Source organism: Gracilinanus agilis, chromosome 1, assembly GCF_016433145.1.
Source record: "Gracilinanus agilis isolate LMUSP501 chromosome 1, AgileGrace, whole genome shotgun sequence".
NCBI lineage: Eukaryota > Metazoa > Chordata > Mammalia > Didelphimorphia > Didelphidae > Gracilinanus > Gracilinanus agilis.
In genome coordinates this window covers 132,936,864-132,957,340 of record NC_058130.1, presented here as the reverse complement: position 1 = coordinate 132,957,340, position 20,477 = coordinate 132,936,864, and the positions used below count along the sequence as shown (strand labels likewise).

Genomic DNA, 20,477 nt, shown 5'->3' with positions numbered 1-20,477 from the left:
TGAGTTTGATTTCTGAGTCATTCAAAGACAACACCTGATTAACAAGGCAGGTGGGCAGGAAGTTAAAGGAATTCCACTTTTGGTCACAAATGAAATAGAGATGAGTTTCCTTCTGTGTAGTACAAATTCATAGCACTTTCCAGAAATGGGAACTTGAAACCAAAGAATCTCAAAGAGGAGGGATCTTAAGTTCATTTAGTCTGGCCCCTACCTGGACAAGAATCCTATGATACAAACTGACAAGTCATTGCCTAGTCTCTGTCTGAGAACCTCTAGAAGGGAAGCACTACCTCCTAAGGCAGTTCATTCCACTTTTGAATAGCCATAAATGTTAAGAAGTTTTTCCTGACCTCAAGCCCAACTTCATCTCTCTACAACTGAGGCCAATAGGACTAAGAACAAGTCTAATCCTTCTTCTACAAGACATAACTAAATATTTGAAGACAGCTATCTCCTACTATTCCTCCTCCCCCTAAAATTTTCCCTTCCCCATCTCTTCCTTAAGCTGTACATCATAGAGCAGACTCAAGGACCTTCACCTTTAGAGTTGAGCTTTTACTATTGACTAGCACAAGAGTTCATAAGGCTATAATGACATACTTTGATACGACCTAGAAAAACTGTCTCTAGCATTCCTCTGACCTATTAGTTTAGTAAACCCGACAAAACAGGGAATAAGGTTAGTCTGGTATGACCCAATGTTCCTTGTGAGTCATGCTGGCTCACTTCAATCACTGCTTTTTTAGATACTCACTGTCCCTTTAATAATGAATTTTAGAATTTCAACACAAATAAAATCAAGGTCAACAGCTTATAGGTGTATCTACATACTTATGTATTTATGTGCATACCCATACACAGAGGATTTTGAGAAACATTGTTTATTATAAAATGATAGTTGGACTAAATGAACTCTTAAAGTCTTTTTCTAGCATTCTAACATGCTAAGAATATATATTACCTCCTAAGTGGATTGACTTGAAAGAATATGTTGGGCATATGAGCCCTGGGATGACTGTCAAACAATTAGCCTTACATTCAGTTAACACTGAGAATTTGAAAGCTTCTGGCATAAGGATTCATGCTAAAAGTCTTGTTAGACACTCATCTCAAATCTCAAAAGGAAAGGGTTGGCTCATATGGCAGTTGTTCCCAAGGCCTGGCACACAGCAAGAGAGCACGTTGTTCTTTCTCTTCATATTTCCTTCAATCAGGCAGCAGTAACATGGAGCATGGTAGAAAGCACATAGAGTGTAATCAAAGACCTTGACTTTGGCACTGCCTCACTGTGTGACTTCAGGTAAAGCCTCTCACTTCACCATACTTAAGACCTGATTTTCCTTCTCTATTAAATGAACAAAAATTTGAACTAGGTAACCTCTTGAGTCCCTTCCAGCTCCCCAAAATGTTGATTTCCCTATCTTAGTGGAACATAGTAGAAATGTTTCCCAGCTGAGTATCCCAGCTTGGATTCTAGAAGCCAAGAATATTCTAGAAAGATCATGAGTGAGTGATCACTGTACCCATTGTTATTTTTAAAATCCAAATGGCAATAAGTTAAACTATAGCATTTTAAGTTGCCAAGTATTTCACATATTTTTTATCTGATCCTCATAACCACCTTCTAAGGTATGATTATACTCATTTTATAGATGAGGACACCAAGATTGAGGGAAGTTAAATGCTCTGCCCAGGATTTCAGGTTTTTCTGACTCCAACTCCAATGTTGGGTCTACATATCATACTGCTGGTTCTACCAGCTTTCCTTGTCTCTAGATTACTCAGAAGGCCTTTTCTTTTCAATCTTATTTTAATTGATATCTTTTATTTTTACATTATTTTCAGTTCCAAAGATTAAGAAAAAAAAGCAATTCAGCAAAACTAACCAATACAGCAAAGAGGTTCATTTTCTGATTTCTTCTTGAGGGGCAAGCCTGGATGCTACTAATTACACAAGAAGGAGGGTAATTTTTGGGAACACTTTTCCTTATCATGTTAAAGAAACTTGTGGAACTAAGAGTGGTTTAGGACCTCAGAAGGTGGCCCATGGAACAACTGGATGAAGCCTGAATAAGTGGAAGTTGGCAGGAACTCAAACTCACTTTTCCAGATGACAGTATGGGGCAAAGGAAAGATTGAGTCAGGAGACCTGGGTTTTACTCATGGTTCCATTAATCTGCTTTGATACCAAAGAAAATCTGTGGGTTTGTTTCCTCTTTAAATAAAGGGTTTAGTGTAGATGATTTCTATAGTGTATGTAGATGGTGGCTTTCAGTTCTGATATCTTATACTCAAGGACATTGAATGAAAAAAGCCTGGTCCTCTACCTCTCCAGGTTCAAGAGGAGAAATCCCAGGCCACCTCATAGTTCTCAGAGCTGTTACAACATTAAGAAACCAAGCATATGATTTCTGGAGTACAATGAACTTCCCTTAAGAATCTTCAGCTTTCTAGGCAGCTGGAAAATCCCCAATGAGGTATTATTTCTCCATAAACCTGTGAGAAACTCAAGCTTGAGGAAATAAACCTATAAGGAGTCAGGGCTGAAGGTAATTCCCTACACAGTAATCTGGAAGGAGAAACATGGATGACTCCTCGGGAAAGCACCAAAACACAGTCCTGGCCCACAGACAGGACCCCCAATAATAGGGATAATCCACACAAATGCCAAAAAGATTCTAGAACCAGAGCTGGAGGGAACTTAGGGATGTCTCCATGTAATCCAAAACTCTTATTTTACAGAGGAGATAAATGAGGCTCAGAAAGACTGAGCTGCCAAGGAGAAAAATGGGCCAAACAAGGCCTAAAACACCAAAGTCCTGACTTGACTCACACAAGCCTGGTGGGCTTTAAAGACATATGGACACACACAGAGGGAAGGATGGATGGATGGATGGATGGACGGAGGGACACACAGGGGTCAAGCCGCAGATGAGAGATTTAATGTCTTAATGTGGAAGTGAGGGCCTCTCAGCCTGCTCCGTGCCTCACTTCTGCCGCTCCTTGTCCCACTGCTCAGGTGTCAGGGTCTTCTGCTCAAACGCATGGATGTGGGGCAGTTCTTCTGCCAGGCACGAGTTCACTAGCCTAGGAGAAAGCCAAGGTGAGGTTAAAGGTCATCCCCCCGGGGGACTATGGGGGTAGGGGAAAGGTAGTCGTTCAGGGCCGGGGTTCACACTCACCGGTGTCTCTGAAGTAGCGGCTTCCCCTGGAATTTTGAGGAGACCACAAGGACTCGGAAACTGGCAGCGCAGCGGGCGGGGGTCGTGTCCTCCACCTCCTGCCCGGAGCAGGAAAGGTTAAAAAGATGCCCAATGGGCGCCAGTCCTCCTCCCCTATCCCTCACTCCAGCCACTCCGACCCAGAACTCACGGGGAGGAGGGGAGGTGGACAGCACCACCCTCGCCCCAACTCCCATCCCGCACTCACCACGTGTTCCGCTTCCAGTTCCCTCAGCAGCTTCTCCCGTAGGGACTCAGCACTTAGTTCCATCTCGACCGCCGAGTCCAAGACAGGTACCAAAAAGACGAGCCCACGCCTCTTCCGCCCGTACTATCGCCACTTCCGAGAGACCTGCCTTTCCACAGCAACTTCCGCCCTTAACACAGCTTTGTCACTCCAGTCCTGAACGGGTCATTTCCGCCCTTAAGATATGTTTCTCGTCGCCCTTCTGGTTCGGTTTTCCCTTCTTCCGCCCTCCCTTAATCTTCAACCAATCGGAGCCTTCGCTTGGCCTATACCGGAAGTTCCGGTGCTGAACTTTGGTTGGTGTGGACTCTCTTTTCTTTTCAGTAAGCACTCATTACTTAAGATTTTCTGGCCCAGGTTCGGTGTCTCAATCAGTCGCGGCAGGTTGAGAGTCTCTCCCTCATCTTTCTCGCCCTCAGTCTCCTTTGCCCTGCGCCTCAGGCAATATTACCAACCCCCCAGAAACGAAGCCTTGGTCGGAGAAACGACCACATGTGGGTCAGAGGCTTCAGAAAAACCGTGTCGTGGCCACGACAACTACTTCCCGGCCTCTGGGCCGCCCCTGATCCTGTTTCCATCCTCTACAGGGAACGATGGGGCCCGCGGAAGCCACTCAGGCTGTAAAGAAGCCGCAGCCATTCTTCGGGGTCTATCTCCTGTACTGTCTCAACCCCAAATACAGAGGCCGTGTCTATGTGGGTTTCACCGTGAATCCCTCTCGGCGAATCCAGCAGCATAATGCCGGGCGCAAGAAGGGAGGAGCGTGGCGGACTAGTGGGCGGGGACCATGGTAATAAACCAGGGGCTGGGGCTGGGGCTGGGGCTGGGGCTGGGGCTGGGGCTGGGGCTGGGGCTGGGCAGGGCAGGAGTGCAACCTCCCTGTTTCCTGCCTGGCCAGGGAAATGGGCAGATGGGAGGTTGGACCGAAGGATAGCATTTTACCCATGTTAGAGTTGGTCCTCTCATACTCCGCAGCCCCCAGCCATCCCTGGACCTTAGCCCTTATGAGGCCAGTTCCCTTGAACACACAGTGCCCCTGACTCCCTTGTGGTTTCTGCAGGGAAATGGTCCTCATAGTCCATGGCTTTCCTTCTGATGTGGCTGCCCTTAGGGTAAGAGAATGAGAGGAGAGGGTGGGCAGTGAGGGTGAGGGAGAAGGGATAGATGGAGAACGAAGAGGATGAAAGCCACAGCTTCTCTGCCCATGACACAATGTCCTCCATCTCTCTCGATCCTTCAGTTTGAATGGGCCTGGCAGCACCCGGGGTCCTCCCGACGTCTCGCTCACTTAAGTGGCAGAACCAGGAAGGAAGGAGCCTTTTTCTTCCACCTCCGGGTCTTGGCCCAGATGCTGCAGGTGGCCCCTTGGAATCGGTTGCCCCTCACCCTTCGTTGGCTACGACAGGACTTCCAGCAGGAACTCAGTCCTCCACCTCCCCAGCACATGCCTCTAGCTTTTGGACCTTTGCAACCAGACCTCACTCAGAGGGGCAGGGGAGGGATGGGCAGGGAAGCAGATGAGGTCTTCTGTTCTCTCTGCCAGCAGTTAGTCCAGGTGAGTTAGCCCAGCCTTCTCTAAGGTACTACAGAGGGAAAAGCCCTACAGTGATATGAGGACAATCAGGCAAATATAGCCTTCTCTTATAATTATCTTCACTCTTTTACTCCTGTCTAACTGCAGGATAAGAATGGACCCCTCTGCTGTCCTCACCCCAGTTGTCCACTGAATGCTCACCTGACTTGCCTGGCTGAGGAATTCCTACAAGAAGAACCTCAACAGCTTCTGCCCCTGAAGGGCTGCTGCCCAGGGTGAGTGGGAAGCTAGAAATTCTTGGAGATTAGGAAGAAAATGTTTTTAGGTTCCTCTTCCACTAAGTCTCTTCTTTTGGTCCACTTCTTTTTCGTATAGCTGTAAGAACACTTTGCTGTGGGGAGACCTCATTCGTCTACACCAGGCATATCCTAGAGGTCTGGATGAGGTAGAATCTGACCTTGAAGAGGTGAGAAGTATGTTTTGTGATCTAGACTAGTTCTTTCTCTTTTCTCATCCTAAACCCAACTCTGACTCTCACATTTGTCTCCACAGACACATTGGACAGATGAACTGAAGACTTAAATGGCCACTTTTTTATGCCTTAAAGGACCTAAGCTTCCAAGAAAGCTAGCTTTGTATTCCATCCCCAGCAGGTGTGGGGTGGGGTGGGGTGGGGAGGTTAAGTAATTTTTAATAAATAGATGGGAAAAGCTAGATTTAGAGTTAAAAGAGCTAAATTCAAATCTTGGCTCTGGTACTCATCAGCTATATCATACTAGTGCTAAAGATTTATTCATATAAGTAATTATGATAGAGTCTAAGCTAAATGTTGGGCTTCTTGGGCTAGGGAAAAAAAGGAAGAACCTAAGGTGGAAGTCACAGAGACCAAATGTGTTTTCTTACACATGGGATTTAACTTGAAGGAGACAGATAAAAACAATCAAAGAAAGGGAAAGGAAGATGACACAGACTTTCCCTGCCTATAGGTAGGAGTTTATTCTAACAGAACAAATACTGCAACAAAGGCAACAGTTATAGGCACCTGACGTTAGGACTCCTGTGCTTTTAGGATACTACATTCTCTACATTCCCGACCTTGACTTTGTTTTAACTCCCTTAGTGCTACTGACCAAGGGAGAGCTCATAGCAACTTGGAAGAATTTAAGGAAGAAGGAAAAGAAAAAAAGAACTGGAGGGAGGGAAAGGGAAGAAGCTTGTTAAAGTAAGATCTGATTCATTCACTTATTCATTCATTTAATACCTCATCAAAACTCCAGATATATTCACCAGCCATTTCCACTTGGATGTTTTACTGTCAACTTGAAAGATGAAGGAAGGAAAATCTTCCTCCTGCCTCCTTCTCCCTGCACAGATATCCCTTGGGTTTCTCCTTCCATTTTTATGATCTTGCTAGACACAAAACACCCATATTCTATCTGTTTTGGCATGAACATGGTTATTTCCGCCACTTCAGTGAGCAATCTCACCAACTACAATCCATCTGGACTTTACCCTTTCTTTGCTCAGCAACCATGCCCTAAGGATCACTGGGCCTTACCATCTGCAGCACCTATTATTGTGTCCTAAGAACCCTTGGAACTTGCCATCTGCTTTGCCTCTGAATTATGTGTTGTCTCCCCTAATTAGAATGGAAGCTCCTTGGGAGCAGAGATTGTCTTGATTTTCTTTTTGTATCCTCAGCACCTAACAGAGCTTGACACACAGTATAAGCACTTAAACTAAATGTTGTTGTTTTTTTTTAATTCATTCATGTACTTTCAATAGTGTTTCCAAATTCTTGACAGATGTTAATCTTCAGGATTTGGGAATGAGAAATTGGAATTCACAAAATCATGTTCTGTATTTTAAAGAATATTTTATTTACAGGTTTTTAAGTAATGACGAGTGATCATAATAAAGAGTGAATCATTTTTCTGTGATAGGGTAATGCTAATAAAAGTTTCAGGTTTTCTGTAAAAAAAATTTATTTTTTTTACTACAAACCAATATATTGTGTTTGACTTATAACATCTGTCAACAAGATTACTAATTTCTTTTAATTTTCATAAAATATTTCCAATGTTCTTTATACTCTGCTCATTATTATGGATATCCTAAAGTTTGCTGAATATAAGAAATATTGTAGTATTTATAAAGAAAAAACTAAGCATGAGCAAATATTCAAACACTGGAAAACACCAGTGAATACTGCTGAGAAACAATAACACAACATTAAGTTCTATCAAAGCTAAAAGTACTACCCAGAATGATATCACAAAATGGCCAATGTTATAGAACCCGATTTTGCCTCCAATTTTTTTTTAATTAAAAAAAATTTTTTTTAAACCCTTACCTTCTGCCTTGGAGGCAATACTGTGTTTTGGCTCCTAGGCAGAAGAGTGGTAAGGGCTAGGCAATGGGGGTTAAGTGACTTGCCCAGGGTCACACAGCTAGGAAGTGTCTGAGGTCAGATTTGAACCTAGGACCTCCTGTCTCTAGCCCTGGCTCTCAATCCACTGAGCTACCCAGCTGCCCCTGAAAATTGTTATTTCTAAGAATTCCACTTATTTAAAATTTGTATAAAGTATGTTATATATACAAATTTATTAATAAGTATGTGCAAGAATGACTGTCAGCAGCAGATAGGGCCACAAATACAATCATAACATGGCACCAAGACCGAGTGATTTGACTGAGTGATGCCATTGCTCCTATGTGGACCTTACCCTTCATTTCCATCTGTCGAAGTTTTCTGTTTTTACCTTTGACTTCACTATCAGTGGATTCTTTCCAACCAGTAATGTCTCTGTTAATGAATAACCTTTTAATTCGCACAAGAGAATCATCATACTTTCTGATTTTTCAATTGATCTTTCTCAGGATTTATTAGGCACCTACAATCTTGCACTGTGCAAGAGACAGTCCCTACCTTTATGAACCTTACATTTCTAATAGGGCAGAATCACTCCCCACTCATTCTCTCAACTCCCATTTCTGCCTATGACACAACCATTCTAGTCATTTCAAGACAGAAACCTTGAGGTCATATTTGACATCTTTATCCTGCCTCCTAAGGTGCATGATATCTTTGCCAAATGAACCTGGTCCATTTTTCCTTAATAATTCCCTTATTCTCCATTTCCATTACTACCATCCTAGCCTACATTTTCATTAATTCACATCTTATTCACTACAAAAAAGGCTTATAGCTGAACTCTCAGACCCTTAAGGGCTTTGGGGACATTAGATCCCTACTCATGGAGTCCTTTACCCTTCGTGCTTGTCTTATGTTCCCTGAGACATGGCTTCCCTAACCCTCCCCTGTAAGAGGCTCAGCCTAAGCATAGCCTTGAGAAGCTGATGCTTATCTCATCCTGAGGCTACTCTTTAAATATTGTAAATATGAACAATCTTTGCAAGGACTGTTTAGGCTCTATAAAAGCAAAGGTAATTCTTCAATAAAGCTGCCTTTTGCTTGCAACCAGCAACAGTGACCCTCCTGACCCAGCTGTGTTCTCTTATTTTTCTCTCATTCTTCTTACTACATCTCATTCTTCTTATCACTGTTAAGGATCTCCAGATAGGTTAATCCTGACACTCATTCATCCTACAAAGAGCTGCACTAATGAATGAAAAAACATCTATTTGGCTATGCGCCGATCGCTGGGAATACACATATAAAGGAGAGTCTCAGATCCCAAGAAGTCTACATTTTAATAGGGACAGATAATACAATAAAAAGGAGAATCATAAATTGGGTATTTTGAAAAAGCATACATAGGGACAGCAAGGTGGCTCAATGAATAGAGAACCAGGGATGGAGACAGGAGGTCCTGGGTTCAGATATGATGTTAAACACTTCTTAGATGTGTAGCCTAGGACTTAACCCCAACTGACTAGCCCTTCCTGCTTTTCTGCCTTGGAACCTGTACTTATCAATTCTAAGACAGAAAGAAAGAATTTTTTAAAAAAGAAAGAAAGAACATATATAAATAGAAACTTCAAGGTTGATTAAATATAATGGAATGAGTAAAAAAAATAAAATAAAATTGGATGGGGAGAGATAAAATGGAATAATTATCTCATATAAAAGAGGCATGAGGGGCAGCTGGGTAGCTCAGTGGATTGAGAGCCAGGGCTAGAGACAGGAGGTCCTAGGTTCACATCTGAACTCAGACACTTCCCAGCTCTGTGACCCTGGGCAAGTCACTTAACCCCCATTGCCTACCCTTACCAATCTTCCACCTATAAGTCAATACACAGAAGTTAAGGGTTTAAAATTAAAAAAAAAAAAAAAAAAAAAAGAGGCATGAAATGTTCAAGTACTATTATTATTACAAAGCTAAGACTTGTTTGTTGTTCTCTTGGCACTTCTAATTGGAAACATACCCAAAACAATAAAAGATAAAAGTGCTATTATGCAAGAACGGAAGAAAAAATTAATTTTTGACTGCAAAGATCACGGAAAGTTTCACGATGACATTAGAGCTTAGCCTTGAACAACTGGTAGAATTTTTTTATTTTTCTCAGGAAAGTGGTCCAGCACCCTGTTCTATGTACAGGAATGAAGTGTATGAGATGTTTATGGGAATAGCAAGTAGTCTAGTTTGATTAAATGCTACAATTCAATTCATAGTCAAGTATTTATCATCTCTTGAGTGCCAAGCATCGTGCTAGGGGTGGGGATATAGAAATCAAAAGTCAAGAAAAACAACCAATCTCTTCTCTTAAAGAATTGGCAGGGGGTGGCTGGGTAGCTCAGTGGATTGAGAGCCAAATCTAGCGCCTGGAAGACCCTGGTTCAAATTTGGCCCCAGATACTTCCTAGCTGTGTGACCCTAGGCAAGTCACTTAACTAGCCCTTACCACTCTTCTGTCTTAGAACCAATACTTAAAAGAAGAGTTGACATTGTATCATCTTGATTTCTCTTCATCCTTACACAGTCCCTTATACAGGTTCCTCAAAACATTGTAAGGTATATAGTACTAGTATTAACCCCATTTTTTCTGCTAAGAGGCAGAAAGGTTAACTTCCTGGTCACTGAAACCAGGGAGAAAGACCTAGTCTATCAGATCCTGAATCTGAGGCCAGCACCATTTTAAAAGGAGAACACACAAGGGGGAGCAATGTAAGTATGGGTGGTATTTGTGCAAGGGAATCTGAGATTCCTTCATTAACCCCAAATGTTCTAATATCAAAGTAGCACCAAGAATTTTAAGAGTACTTCATTTGTCTCCTGCAAAACACTGACATCTTTCCCTGCCCCCTTTATTCCTCATACTCACTTTTTATATCCCTTTCTAAGTCATATTAATTGGCTATCTCCTTTCCTCTTGCTCCTCCCTCCCTTCCTCTTCAGATAAACACATCCTAGAGTTAGTCCCTTTCATACTCCTACCCCACCCACAGAGAGTCTACAGAACCTAATAATCCAGAAGCATTGGATTTTTCTCTCCACACCCTGATTTAACTACCAGCACAACTCCAGATCCCGGAAAACTCAGGTTAGTAGAGAAAGTGAGGGGAGCTCCGAGGGAAGTGAGACCGTGAAAGGATGGCTAAGAACCAGCCCCTCCCCTCCTTTTGGATGGGCTCTGCATTCTTCTATCCCTCCCAGGAAATGGCTCTACCCCTCCTCTCTTCTCTCCTAAAACACTTCAACACTGTCCAGGTTATTCCAACAAGAATCTCTTCCTACCATTTGTTCTTCCTGCCTCCAGTGTTTACCACTACTCTTGCTGTTCAGGTTTGCTTAACTTCGTGATTGTTTTCTCTTACTTTGCTCTTTTGTTACCTTCCCAAATCCATAGGGTCTGTAATTCGATTCACAAGGTTTTTTTCTTTTTCTTTTTTTTGTTTTTTTGGGCTTTGTTGCTGACTCAGTCTTGGATTAAATCTGTTTCGTAATATTGAACTCTGACCAGAAAGGACTTAATTCGTTATGCTCACCCTGAAAGGAATCGTGCTGGTAAATGTTTAACAGCTGGGCTCTCAAAGAAAAAAAAAATGGAGTATAAGTATATCATACTCTGAAATTTAGTCTGCATTACATTTTTTTCTCCCACTTTAAGTCTAGACAATCAAGAAACAATACATTAAGTCCTGATTTTGTAGTGTTTGCTAATTTCTAAAATGTAAATGCACATACTGAAAATTTAACAATAGGCTCTCTTCTTTGAGCTAGCTTCAGTACACATCTAGGTAGAACCCCTTAAGGCAACCCAGGAATGAAATGATGAAGAGAGGAGTGGGATTTAGTAGATTAGATTTATGGAAGTAACTAATCCCCCAGAAGCCAATTTGAAAACATATATTGGAGAGGGGGTGGGCAAGACTCTCAAAATCTAAGGATGGACTGAGAATGGAAAGAAAAACTCCAGGATTATTGAACTAGATCATGGGAATGTCATAGATATAATTTACCCAGATTTAACATTTGACAAAAGATTTCATCCTATTCTTGTGTACAAGATAGACAAATGTGGTTGAAATAGTAATACAAATGGCTCCATTGAGAATTAGCTGAATGAGTAGATGAAAAAAGTTATTAATGGATCAATTTGTCAGAGGTGTCCAGTGGAAGGCCGAAGGAATCTGTGCCAGATCCTCTGCTGTTTAATGGTTTTTTTTTTAATTTTTTTATCAGTGACATACATAAAAAGTAGAACTCATGTGATTTGCAAATGACCCAAAGCTGAAAGGGATAGCTAAAACACAAGATGCCAGAGTCAGATTCTAGTAAGTCAGTCAAAAAGCCTTTATTAAGCACCTGTTATGTGCCAGGCACTGTGCATCGTTACATCTCAAAATAGATCAAGAGACCTCCCATAATTATAACATAAGCCCTGGGGATACAAAGAAAACCTAAAACACAGTCCCTGCCCTCAAGGAGCTCACATTCTAATGGACATAACAATATGTAAAAAAATTTTGAATACTAGACATATGCAGTGTATAAGGGTTAAATTGGGGTTTTGACTAAATAAGAGAGTTATAAATTCAATGTTGTGGTCGCTGAATTTAAAATATTATCCCTAAGCCAGAAAAAATTGTTAGCAGCTTTTATTTATAATGAGGAACAGAAAGCGCTGAAGTATGAAATGTAGGAGGGAAAGAAGTAAGGAGCTGCCTACCCTACCCTTAGTGCTGATCTGATGAAATTCTGCTCACTCCCGAAAAAGTTCTAATCTCTACATGGAAGTCCAAGTCACTCCACCAGCAAGCTGATGCAGGATCCTAGGAAAAGAGTCTTTCCACAGACTTCACACTGAAGGAAGTGTCCCACCAAAGCACCAACAAGCAGAGAGGGTCTCCTTGAAGAGCCACCAAGGCAGGAATTTCTCCAAGCCAGAAGTCCTGGTGGTGTATTTAGTCAGGATTCTACCAACTCAGCCTCCTCCAAAGTCAAAGCAGGAATCTCTGCAGTCAGGAAAGGAATGCTGGGAACCAATCTCTCCAAACACCAGGAAGGGAATGAATGCTAGACTATGTTAGTCTCTTTTTACACCTCTTTTTTCCACGTCACTTCCTGTCACTTTCTTCTTCACAGAAACCAATGGCAGTCTTTAAACTTTCCTAGAACTGCCCGAGGAGGGTGGGGGGACAGTGGCCTTTGGAGTTATCACTTACTCTAGTAAGTGACTTGTGAACTCTCATACTTAATGGTAAATAGGGGTACTTTAAGTTCTTGATTTGATTAGCTAAAAATAGGCAAGGGAAGAGTTAATCTGATCTTCACAATCCCTCCTGTGATTCTTTGGGAGACTAGTCTCCCCAATAAATCATTTAACATAACTAGCTTATATCTCTAAAGATCTTTTAGCGAAAGGTGCATACAATGTTGCACTTTCTAAGAGGAAACTACAATATTTGGAGATAAGAGGGAAATAAGAGAGAGCAAAACCAATGACTGGTAATCGAACTGACAAAAAGCCAATTAAGGGGCAATCCCCTTCGGCAAAAGTGTTTACATTCAGAATAAATGTGTTCAACCCCCCTTTAGTTCACTCAATACATCCCACAGTTCATTCTGGATCTTCTGATGCAGTGTAGGTTTCTTTTAGATTTTTTTATGGTACCTTCTCCAAACAGTTCATTTTCTTGATTTAAGGAGTTAATGATCTTTTCCTTAAGTTTTTTCTCAAAAAAATTTTTAAGTCTGGATTTTACAAAAATTATACGTGTTAATATAGTGTAATCTCAGAAGGAAGGTATTATCTATTGTTGGTGGGCACTACACTAAATTCTGCAGAAGTTAGGATTTGAGCTGGGTCCAGAAATAAGCCAGGAGTCAGAAATGAGGGGGTAGGGCATGCCAAGCCTGGGGACTGAAGCTGCTGAAAGTGCATGGAGGCCAAAGATGGAGTGGTATGTGTTCCAGGAACAGCAAAAATGTTGTTAGGATAGTAGAATAAATGAGGAGAATAAAATCAAAAGACTGGAAAGATAGAAAGGGGCCAGACTGTAAAGTGATTTAAAAGCAAACCAATGATTTAATATTTGATCCTGGAGATTAAAGGAAAACACTAGAGTTTACTACAGTATAATGACCAGAATAGAATTCTAGGAGTCAGTTTGGAAGCCAAGTAGAATATGGATTGGAAGGCAAAAAGATATGAGGCAGGAAAAATCAACCAGAAGGCTATTGAGCTGATGAGGGTATGCTAGAGACTAGTAGTTGTGCTGGAGAGATGTAAACTAAAAATGCTGTGAAGATGAAAACTAAACTACTTCACAATAGATTGGATATGTGGAATAAGTATCAGTGAAGAGGTATGGCATAATGGTTGAAAGTCTAGGTCGGGGGGCAGCTGGGTAGTTCAGTGGATTGAGTCAGGCCTAGAGATGGGAGGTCCTAGGTTCAAATCCAGCCTCAGACACTTCCCAGCTATGTGACCCTGGGCAAGTCACTTGACCCCCATTGCCCGCCCTTGCCACTCTTCCACCTAGGAGCCAATACATAGAAGTTAGGGGTTAAAAAAAAAAAAGTCTAGGTCAATTGTGAAGCCCTCAAGAGTAATAGGAAAGGGGAAGAGCTGGGTGGCTCAGTGGATAAAGAGTCAGGCCTGAAGACAGGAGGTCCTAGGTTCAAATCTAATTTTAGACACTTTCTAGCTGTGTGACCCTGGGCAAGTCACTTAACCCTTACCTATCTTCTGCACTAGAACCAATGCATGGTATTGATTCCAAGACAGAAGGTAAGAGTTTTAAAAAATAATAATATACATTGTAAAAATAAATAGGAAAGTTGGGAAGAGAAGAGAATTAGGTGGGAAAAAATGAATTGTTTTGGATATGCTAAGTTTGAAATAACTATGGGACTGATGTCATATTCAAGAAGGAACAAATGTCCAAGAGGAGAGGCAGTGAGTAACGTATGACTAGAGGTCAGGAGAAAGACTATGCTTTATGCAGAGATTTGAAAATCATCTGCACATAGATGATCATTGAATCTACAGGAACTGATGAGATTGCTAAGAGAGAATATAAAGGGAAAAGAGAAGAGGGCAGAGACTTGGGAGATGTCCTCAATTAGTGGGCAATGACCTAGATAAAGATCCAGCAAAGGAGACTGAGAAGGATTGGTTGACAATGAGATCCAGGAGAGAACTTTGTCATGAAAAACTTCCTGCCTCAGTTTCTCTAATTTCCATTCTCACTTCTCTAACTGCTTTCAGACAGCTCCAACTGGATATCCTTAAACAACATGCCCAAAGCTGAACTCTTTCTTTCTAAACCTTCTTTCTATCTTACAACCTTCCCTATTATTGTAGAAGGCAACAACACTATCCTTCCAGCTCCTCTGGCTCACAACCTAGGAGTCATCCTGGCTTTCTCACTCTTTCTCTCACACTATGTTTTGCCAAGATCTGAAGATTCACCTTTGCAACATCTCTTGAAAATGCTCCCAACTAGGTAGCACAACAGATGGAGCAACAAACCTAGAGTTGGGAAGACCTGGGTTCAAATTTGGCCTTGGACACTCTTGGACTCTAACCAGATCACTTAAGCCCATTTGCCTAGCCCTTGCTGTTCTTTTGTCTTAGAGTTGATACTAAGAAAAATAAAGGCTTAAAAAAAAAAAAAAAGGAAAAGTGCCCCCTTCTTTCCTGTGATCCAGCCAGCATAATAGTGCAGGCCCTCATCACCAAATGCCTGAACTATTACAATTGTCTGGGCCTCTCCACTCCAATCCATCTTCCATTCAGCCACTAAAGTGGCTTTTCTAAAGCACATTTTTGATCACGTTGCCCCCTTCTCTACTCAAAGAACTCCAGCTTCTTGTCACCTCCAGAGGATCAAATACTAAAATGCTCTATTTGGTCTTCAAAAACTTTCATAACCTAACTCCCCCCACCTTTCCAGTTTTCTTACACCTCACTCCCCCTGACACTCTTCAGTCCTTGGCCTTCTGGCTATTCCACAAATAAGACATTCATCTCTGAGAACCAGATATTTTCTTTGGCTACCCCCATCTCTGGAGTGCCCTTTCTTCTCTGCTCCACCAACTAACCTCCCTGGCTTTCTTTTAAGTCCTAACTAAAATCCTATCTTCTATAGGAAACCTTCCCCAACCTCTCAATTCTAGTGTCTTCCCTTGGTTAATGATCTCCTTTTCTTCCTATTTATAGCTTGTTTTTGTTCGGTTGTTTCTTGGTCATGTCTGACTCTTGGCGACCTTATTTGGGGTTTTCTTGGCAAGGTCCTGGAGTGGTTTGTTGTTTCCTTCTCCAGCTCATTTGACAGATAAGGAAACTAAGGAAAAGAAGGTTAGGTGATTTGCCCAGGGTCACACAAATAGTGTCTGAAGTCACATTTGAACTCTAGACTGAAAGTCTATCCAACATACTATCTACTTAGCTTCATGCAAGGTCTCATTAGACTGTAAACTCCTCAAGGGCAGGGACTATGTTTTGCCTCTTTTAGTATTTTTACTGTGCAGCACTGTGCCTGGTTCATAGTAGACACTTACTGACTCAGGACCTGATAGCTCTCTTTAAATCTCTGAAAGAAGTCAGATTAGACTTGCTCTATTTGATGCCAATAGGCAGTCAGTAGCAAGCAAGAAGTTCCAAAAAGGCAAGTACGGGCTCGATACAGGAAAATGCTTGAACAACTGGACCTGTCAGAAACAGTGAGTACATGAGCATACCCTGGAAGTCTTAAAAACTGAGTTTCAATCAAATGGGAAATGGCTAAACAATTTGTGGTAATGTTGGTGCCTAGAATACTATTGTGCTATAAGAAATGGTGAGCAGGATGATTTCTGAAAAAGCTGGAAAGATCTACATGAATTGATACAGAGAAATGTACACAAAACAGGGAGAACTTTGTACACAGTAACAGCAATATTGTATAATGATCAACTGTGAAAGACTTGGCTACTCTCAACAATACAGTGATCTGGACAAATTTGAAGAACTTATGAAAAAGAATGCTATCCACCTCCAGCAAAAGACCTATTGCAGTCAGATGCAAATCAAACATATATTTCACATTAATTTATCATGGTTTTATATGATTATTCTCTTACAACAAAGGCCAATATGGAAGAATGTTTTGCCTGATAATACATGTATAATCCAGATCTAAATGCTTACCATCTCTTGAGAGAGGGGAGGGGAGGGAGACAATGGATCTTATAATATCCAAAAATGTATGCTGAAAATGGTTATCACATATAATTAGGAAAACATATCTTTGAATAAAAAAGAAAACTGAGGTTCTTTCACTACTCATTGAGTGCCCAAGGATTCCTTTTAGGCATAGGTTAGACTGAAGGCTCCAAAAGTCCATCCCTCTATAAAATTATACCAAAGGAGCACATTCACATGGAAAAAACAGAAGAGGAGAGAAAAGCAGCCACAGAAAGGGAAGATGCACGCATGCAAAGGAAGGTTCAGGGAACCAAGTTAACTGATAGCTAGCTCCCAGATCTGATCTGATCTGATCATTAACCTTACAGTATGGAGCTGATCCAAGATGCCACCCGGCCACCTCTGGTGTCTGTGAAGGGTTATCCACTCATCAAATACTTTGCTGAAGCTCTTGAATCGCTGAAGAATTTTCAGGCCTGGCCGGATGATGTCCTCATCAGTACCTACCCCAAGTCTGGTGAGAAAACACTCTAGAACTGTAACTTCTGCTTTCCTTCTCAGTTCTCTAACTGCTGAACTCTAGTCAGTAACCAGGGTCTTTAGCCCTCGAGTACTTTTTGCCTTCAGAGATCTACTCCTGTATAGCTTCTGATATAACTGAGAACTTGAAGCAATATTCTTATGTTATCAGAAATGAGTTTCTCCTACTCCCTTTACATTGCATTCTCATTGCAGGAACAACCTGGGTGAGTGAGATCTTAGATATGATCTATCAGAAGGGTGACGAGAAGAAATGCCAAAGAGCCCCAATCTTCATTCGAGTGCCATTTCTCGAATTCAAGTGTCCAGGGGTGCCCTCAGGTAAATGAGCTGCTTATGTGGTAGAGGGTAGGAAGGGCTAGAGAAACAGGAAAAGTTAAGGAGTGAGAAACTAAAGGATTTAAGGAGGCAGAAAATGTACTAGTGCAGTGATGGAGACCTTATGCCATACCTCACTTCACGTCAGAGACTGAGTGGGGCCTGTCCAAATCCACCCTTATGCCAGACAGGGAGAAAGAGAAGGGAGTGGCTGAGCTCAGGGAGGGAGTAAGCACTTCCATTGGGCTGCTGGGCAGAGGGGCAGGGAAGCACAGTGGAGAGAGGGAAGGGAACAGCTTTGCCCAAGTCTTTCTGCCTTTCTAATAACAAACTCTGGCAGATGATAGTGCACATGCTCACAAAGAGGTCTCTATGGCACATGTGCCACAGATTTGTTATCATGGTACTAATGGAAAAAGGAAGTTGGAAAAGAGAGAGGACAGTTAGGATGAAGCCTGCTGCTTGTAATGTTTGATGAGGCAAGAAATCCTTTGAGAAACGATGTCTCTAAGCGCCTCTGCCAACTCCACCCATTCTCTTCTTAGGCATGGAGTCTCTAAAGGAAACACCTGCACCACGTCTACTTAAGACACATCTGCCTCTGGAACTGCTCCCCCAGACTTTGCTGGATCAGAAAGTCAAGGTAAATAGGTAAAGATACAAGGCAGAAAGAAAGAAGCAGGGAGTTCCCAACCATACCAAACTCCCAGGGACAGAAAGAGGGAAGTGGGAGCTGAAGAGAATTAGATATACCTAATACATGCACTTCTTCCAAATAGTTTTTCAGAGCAGGGAAGGGAAGCAGAGTAAAGGATTTGATTACCAATCTGTATAGTGCAAGAATAATTTGGACCAATAGGGAATGCCAGAAAGAACAAATCTCTTCTGACTAGGCTATGAGACCATCTCTTTCATACTCCAGATCATCTATGTGGCAAGAAATGCCAAGGATGTGGCAGCCTCCTATTTCAATTTCTATAAGATGGCAAAGGTGCACCCTGACCCCGGGACCTGGGAGGAATTCCTGGAGAAATTTATGGCTGGGCAAGGTAAGATATGAATTACTGGGGAGTAAGAAAAGATGGAGTAAACGAAGGAGCAGAATTGGGCCAATTTTAGTTTTTGTTTTTCCTCTTATCAGTATCATATGGCTCCTGGTATCAGCACGTATCAGAATGGTGGGAGTTGACCAAGCGGCACCCAGTTCTCTACCTCTTCTTTGAAGACATGAAAAAGGCAAGGCTTTCCCCCTCTTTCTCAGTAACATCTTCCATTCCTGCCCATGTCACAAGAAACATACTTCTTACCAGGAAATCCTCTCCAAGCCCACACCCTTACTGATCATCAAACTATAGGTACTGGGAGTTTAGGGTAGGTACAAGAAGAAAACCTATACACTTCTCACACTTTAAGGACCTGACAGCCTAGGATGACCATTCCAAGATTTCCATCTTAGTCTTCATCTAATAATTACATTCTTTTTCAACCTCTACCTTTTCCAAAAGACTTTCTAACCAAATTGGGTCAGGGAGTTTGTTATGGCTCAAAAGTAGGACTAATATTGAGACTGGCTGGCTGGACACTGACATTAATCAGTATGGGTTACTAAGAAGGACCCAAATGCTCTAGTCTTTATCAGAATAATTATGTAGTGAAAACTGGAGTTCTTCATCTTTTTTTTTTTTTTTTTTGGGGGGGGGGGTCACTGACCAATTTGGCAGCCTGGTGAAGCCTAGATTCCTCCTCAGAAGAAAGATGTAATTTTTTTTTCCCCATCCAAGTTCATGGATCCCCTAAAATGTATCCACAGATCCCTTTAGTATCTACTGTCTTTACAGCCCAGGTTAGAATCCAAGTTAAAAATTAGGGGAAAAAAAGGAGAGAAATCAAAGATGTCATGACAGATCTTAACTTTAGTTCAGTTCACATCATCATTACAGATGAGATAATGTGGTAGGGTACAGAGAGATGGCTCTTGAGTTGGAGAACTGAGTTCAAATCACACCTCTGATGCTTATTATCTGTGTGACTTTGGGCAAGTCGATTATCTCCCTGAACTTGTTTCATACGTAAAATTAAAGGCAAAGACTGACTCCAGGATCCTTTCCAGCTCTTGTTACAATCCTACCATCCCTACCTGCCTAGATTTCTCCAACACTACCCTTTTCAAACTCAAATTCTCCTTCAACTGTCATCATTCTCCAGGATCCCAAGAGGGAAATTCAGAAGATCACAGAGTTTCTGGGAAAACCACTACCAGAGGATATCCTAGATCGAATTATCCAACAGACATCTTTTAAGAAGATGCGAGAGAACCCCATGACCAACTATACCACTATCCCCGCTGATATCATGGACCAATCCATCTCCCCTTTCATGAGGAAAGGTAAGTTCTATGAAAGGGCCAATGTACTGAAAATCACCTAAGAGTAGGAAATGGAATCAAATAGAACCTAGGGTTCATTCCAGGAGAGGCTTGCATTCTTAGGCTTCAGATAGACAGGAAAGTGATTATAATATAGAGTAGGAGGACCAGAGGGAAGATTCTAAAACAAAGCAGCTTGAGATAGAAAAACAATGGAAACATATCTATCACTGCCTGTCAAATTTGACATATGCAAAGTCTAAAGGGAGAGAAAGTAGCTTCCAATTATGGTATATCTCATTCTATTCTCTCATAGGTGCTACTGGAGACTGGAAGAACATTTTCACTGTAGCCCAAAATGAGAGATTTGATGCCGACTATGAAAAGAAGATGGCTGGTTCAGACCTTCGCTTTCACACTGAGCTCTGAAGGGCAACAAGGAGAAGGGTCATCAACTCATACTTCCGCACTGGTCCCCAATTTTTCCAGCCTTCTAAATCTTTTTTTCAGCATGCAAAACTAGCTTCCCTATATTCTAGTAGGAAAAAAAAATCTGACCCACTCAGTATTATTCTGCCTAGATATTTTAGACTGAGACTAAAAAAATAAAATGATTTACCCTAGATCATGGGGCACTCAATACCAAAGAATTGT

General features: G+C 41.8%; 3 protein-coding genes across 4 annotated transcripts; 2 read left to right on the top strand and 1 right to left on the bottom strand.

The window, feature by feature from the left end:
- Nucleotides 1–2,920: 2,920 nt before the first annotated feature.
- On the bottom strand, nucleotides 2,921–3,561 carry BOLA2B (bolA family member 2B). Its single transcript, XM_044657028.1, has 3 exons — nucleotides 3,430–3,561; nucleotides 3,183–3,280; nucleotides 2,921–3,087 (listed from the first exon to the last, which is right to left on the bottom strand). The coding sequence occupies exons 1-3, from the start codon at nucleotides 3,490–3,492 to the stop codon at nucleotides 2,988–2,990; spliced, it is 261 nt and encodes an 86-aa protein (XP_044512963.1). The 5' UTR covers nucleotides 3,493–3,561; the 3' UTR covers nucleotides 2,921–2,987.
- Nucleotides 3,562–3,678: 117 nt separating this feature from the next.
- Nucleotides 3,679–5,708, top strand: SLX1A (SLX1 homolog A, structure-specific endonuclease subunit). 2 transcript variants are annotated; one of them, XM_044657018.1, is made up of 7 exons: nucleotides 3,679–3,791; nucleotides 4,056–4,258; nucleotides 4,529–4,580; nucleotides 4,709–5,023; nucleotides 5,150–5,277; nucleotides 5,378–5,468; nucleotides 5,555–5,708. In XM_044657018.1, exons 2-7 carry the CDS (start codon nucleotides 4,062–4,064, stop codon nucleotides 5,582–5,584), a joined length of 813 nt encoding a protein of 270 aa, XP_044512953.1. In that variant the 5' UTR covers nucleotides 3,679–3,791; nucleotides 4,056–4,061; the 3' UTR covers nucleotides 5,585–5,708. The 2 variants fall into 2 exon arrangements, with proteins under 2 accessions (XP_044512953.1, XP_044512944.1); XM_044657009.1 differs by having other exon boundaries at nucleotides 3,679–4,258.
- A 4,671-nt stretch (nucleotides 5,709–10,379) lies between these two features.
- Nucleotides 10,380–20,465, top strand: LOC123230802 (sulfotransferase 1A1-like). The gene is made up of 8 exons (XM_044656977.1): nucleotides 10,380–10,507; nucleotides 16,969–17,117; nucleotides 17,336–17,461; nucleotides 18,004–18,101; nucleotides 18,381–18,507; nucleotides 18,600–18,694; nucleotides 19,664–19,844; nucleotides 20,140–20,465. Exons 2-8 carry the CDS (start codon nucleotides 16,970–16,972, stop codon nucleotides 20,250–20,252), a joined length of 888 nt encoding a protein of 295 aa, XP_044512912.1. The 5' UTR covers nucleotides 10,380–10,507; nucleotide 16,969; the 3' UTR covers nucleotides 20,253–20,465.
- The last annotated feature ends 12 nt before the right edge of the window (nucleotides 20,466–20,477 follow it).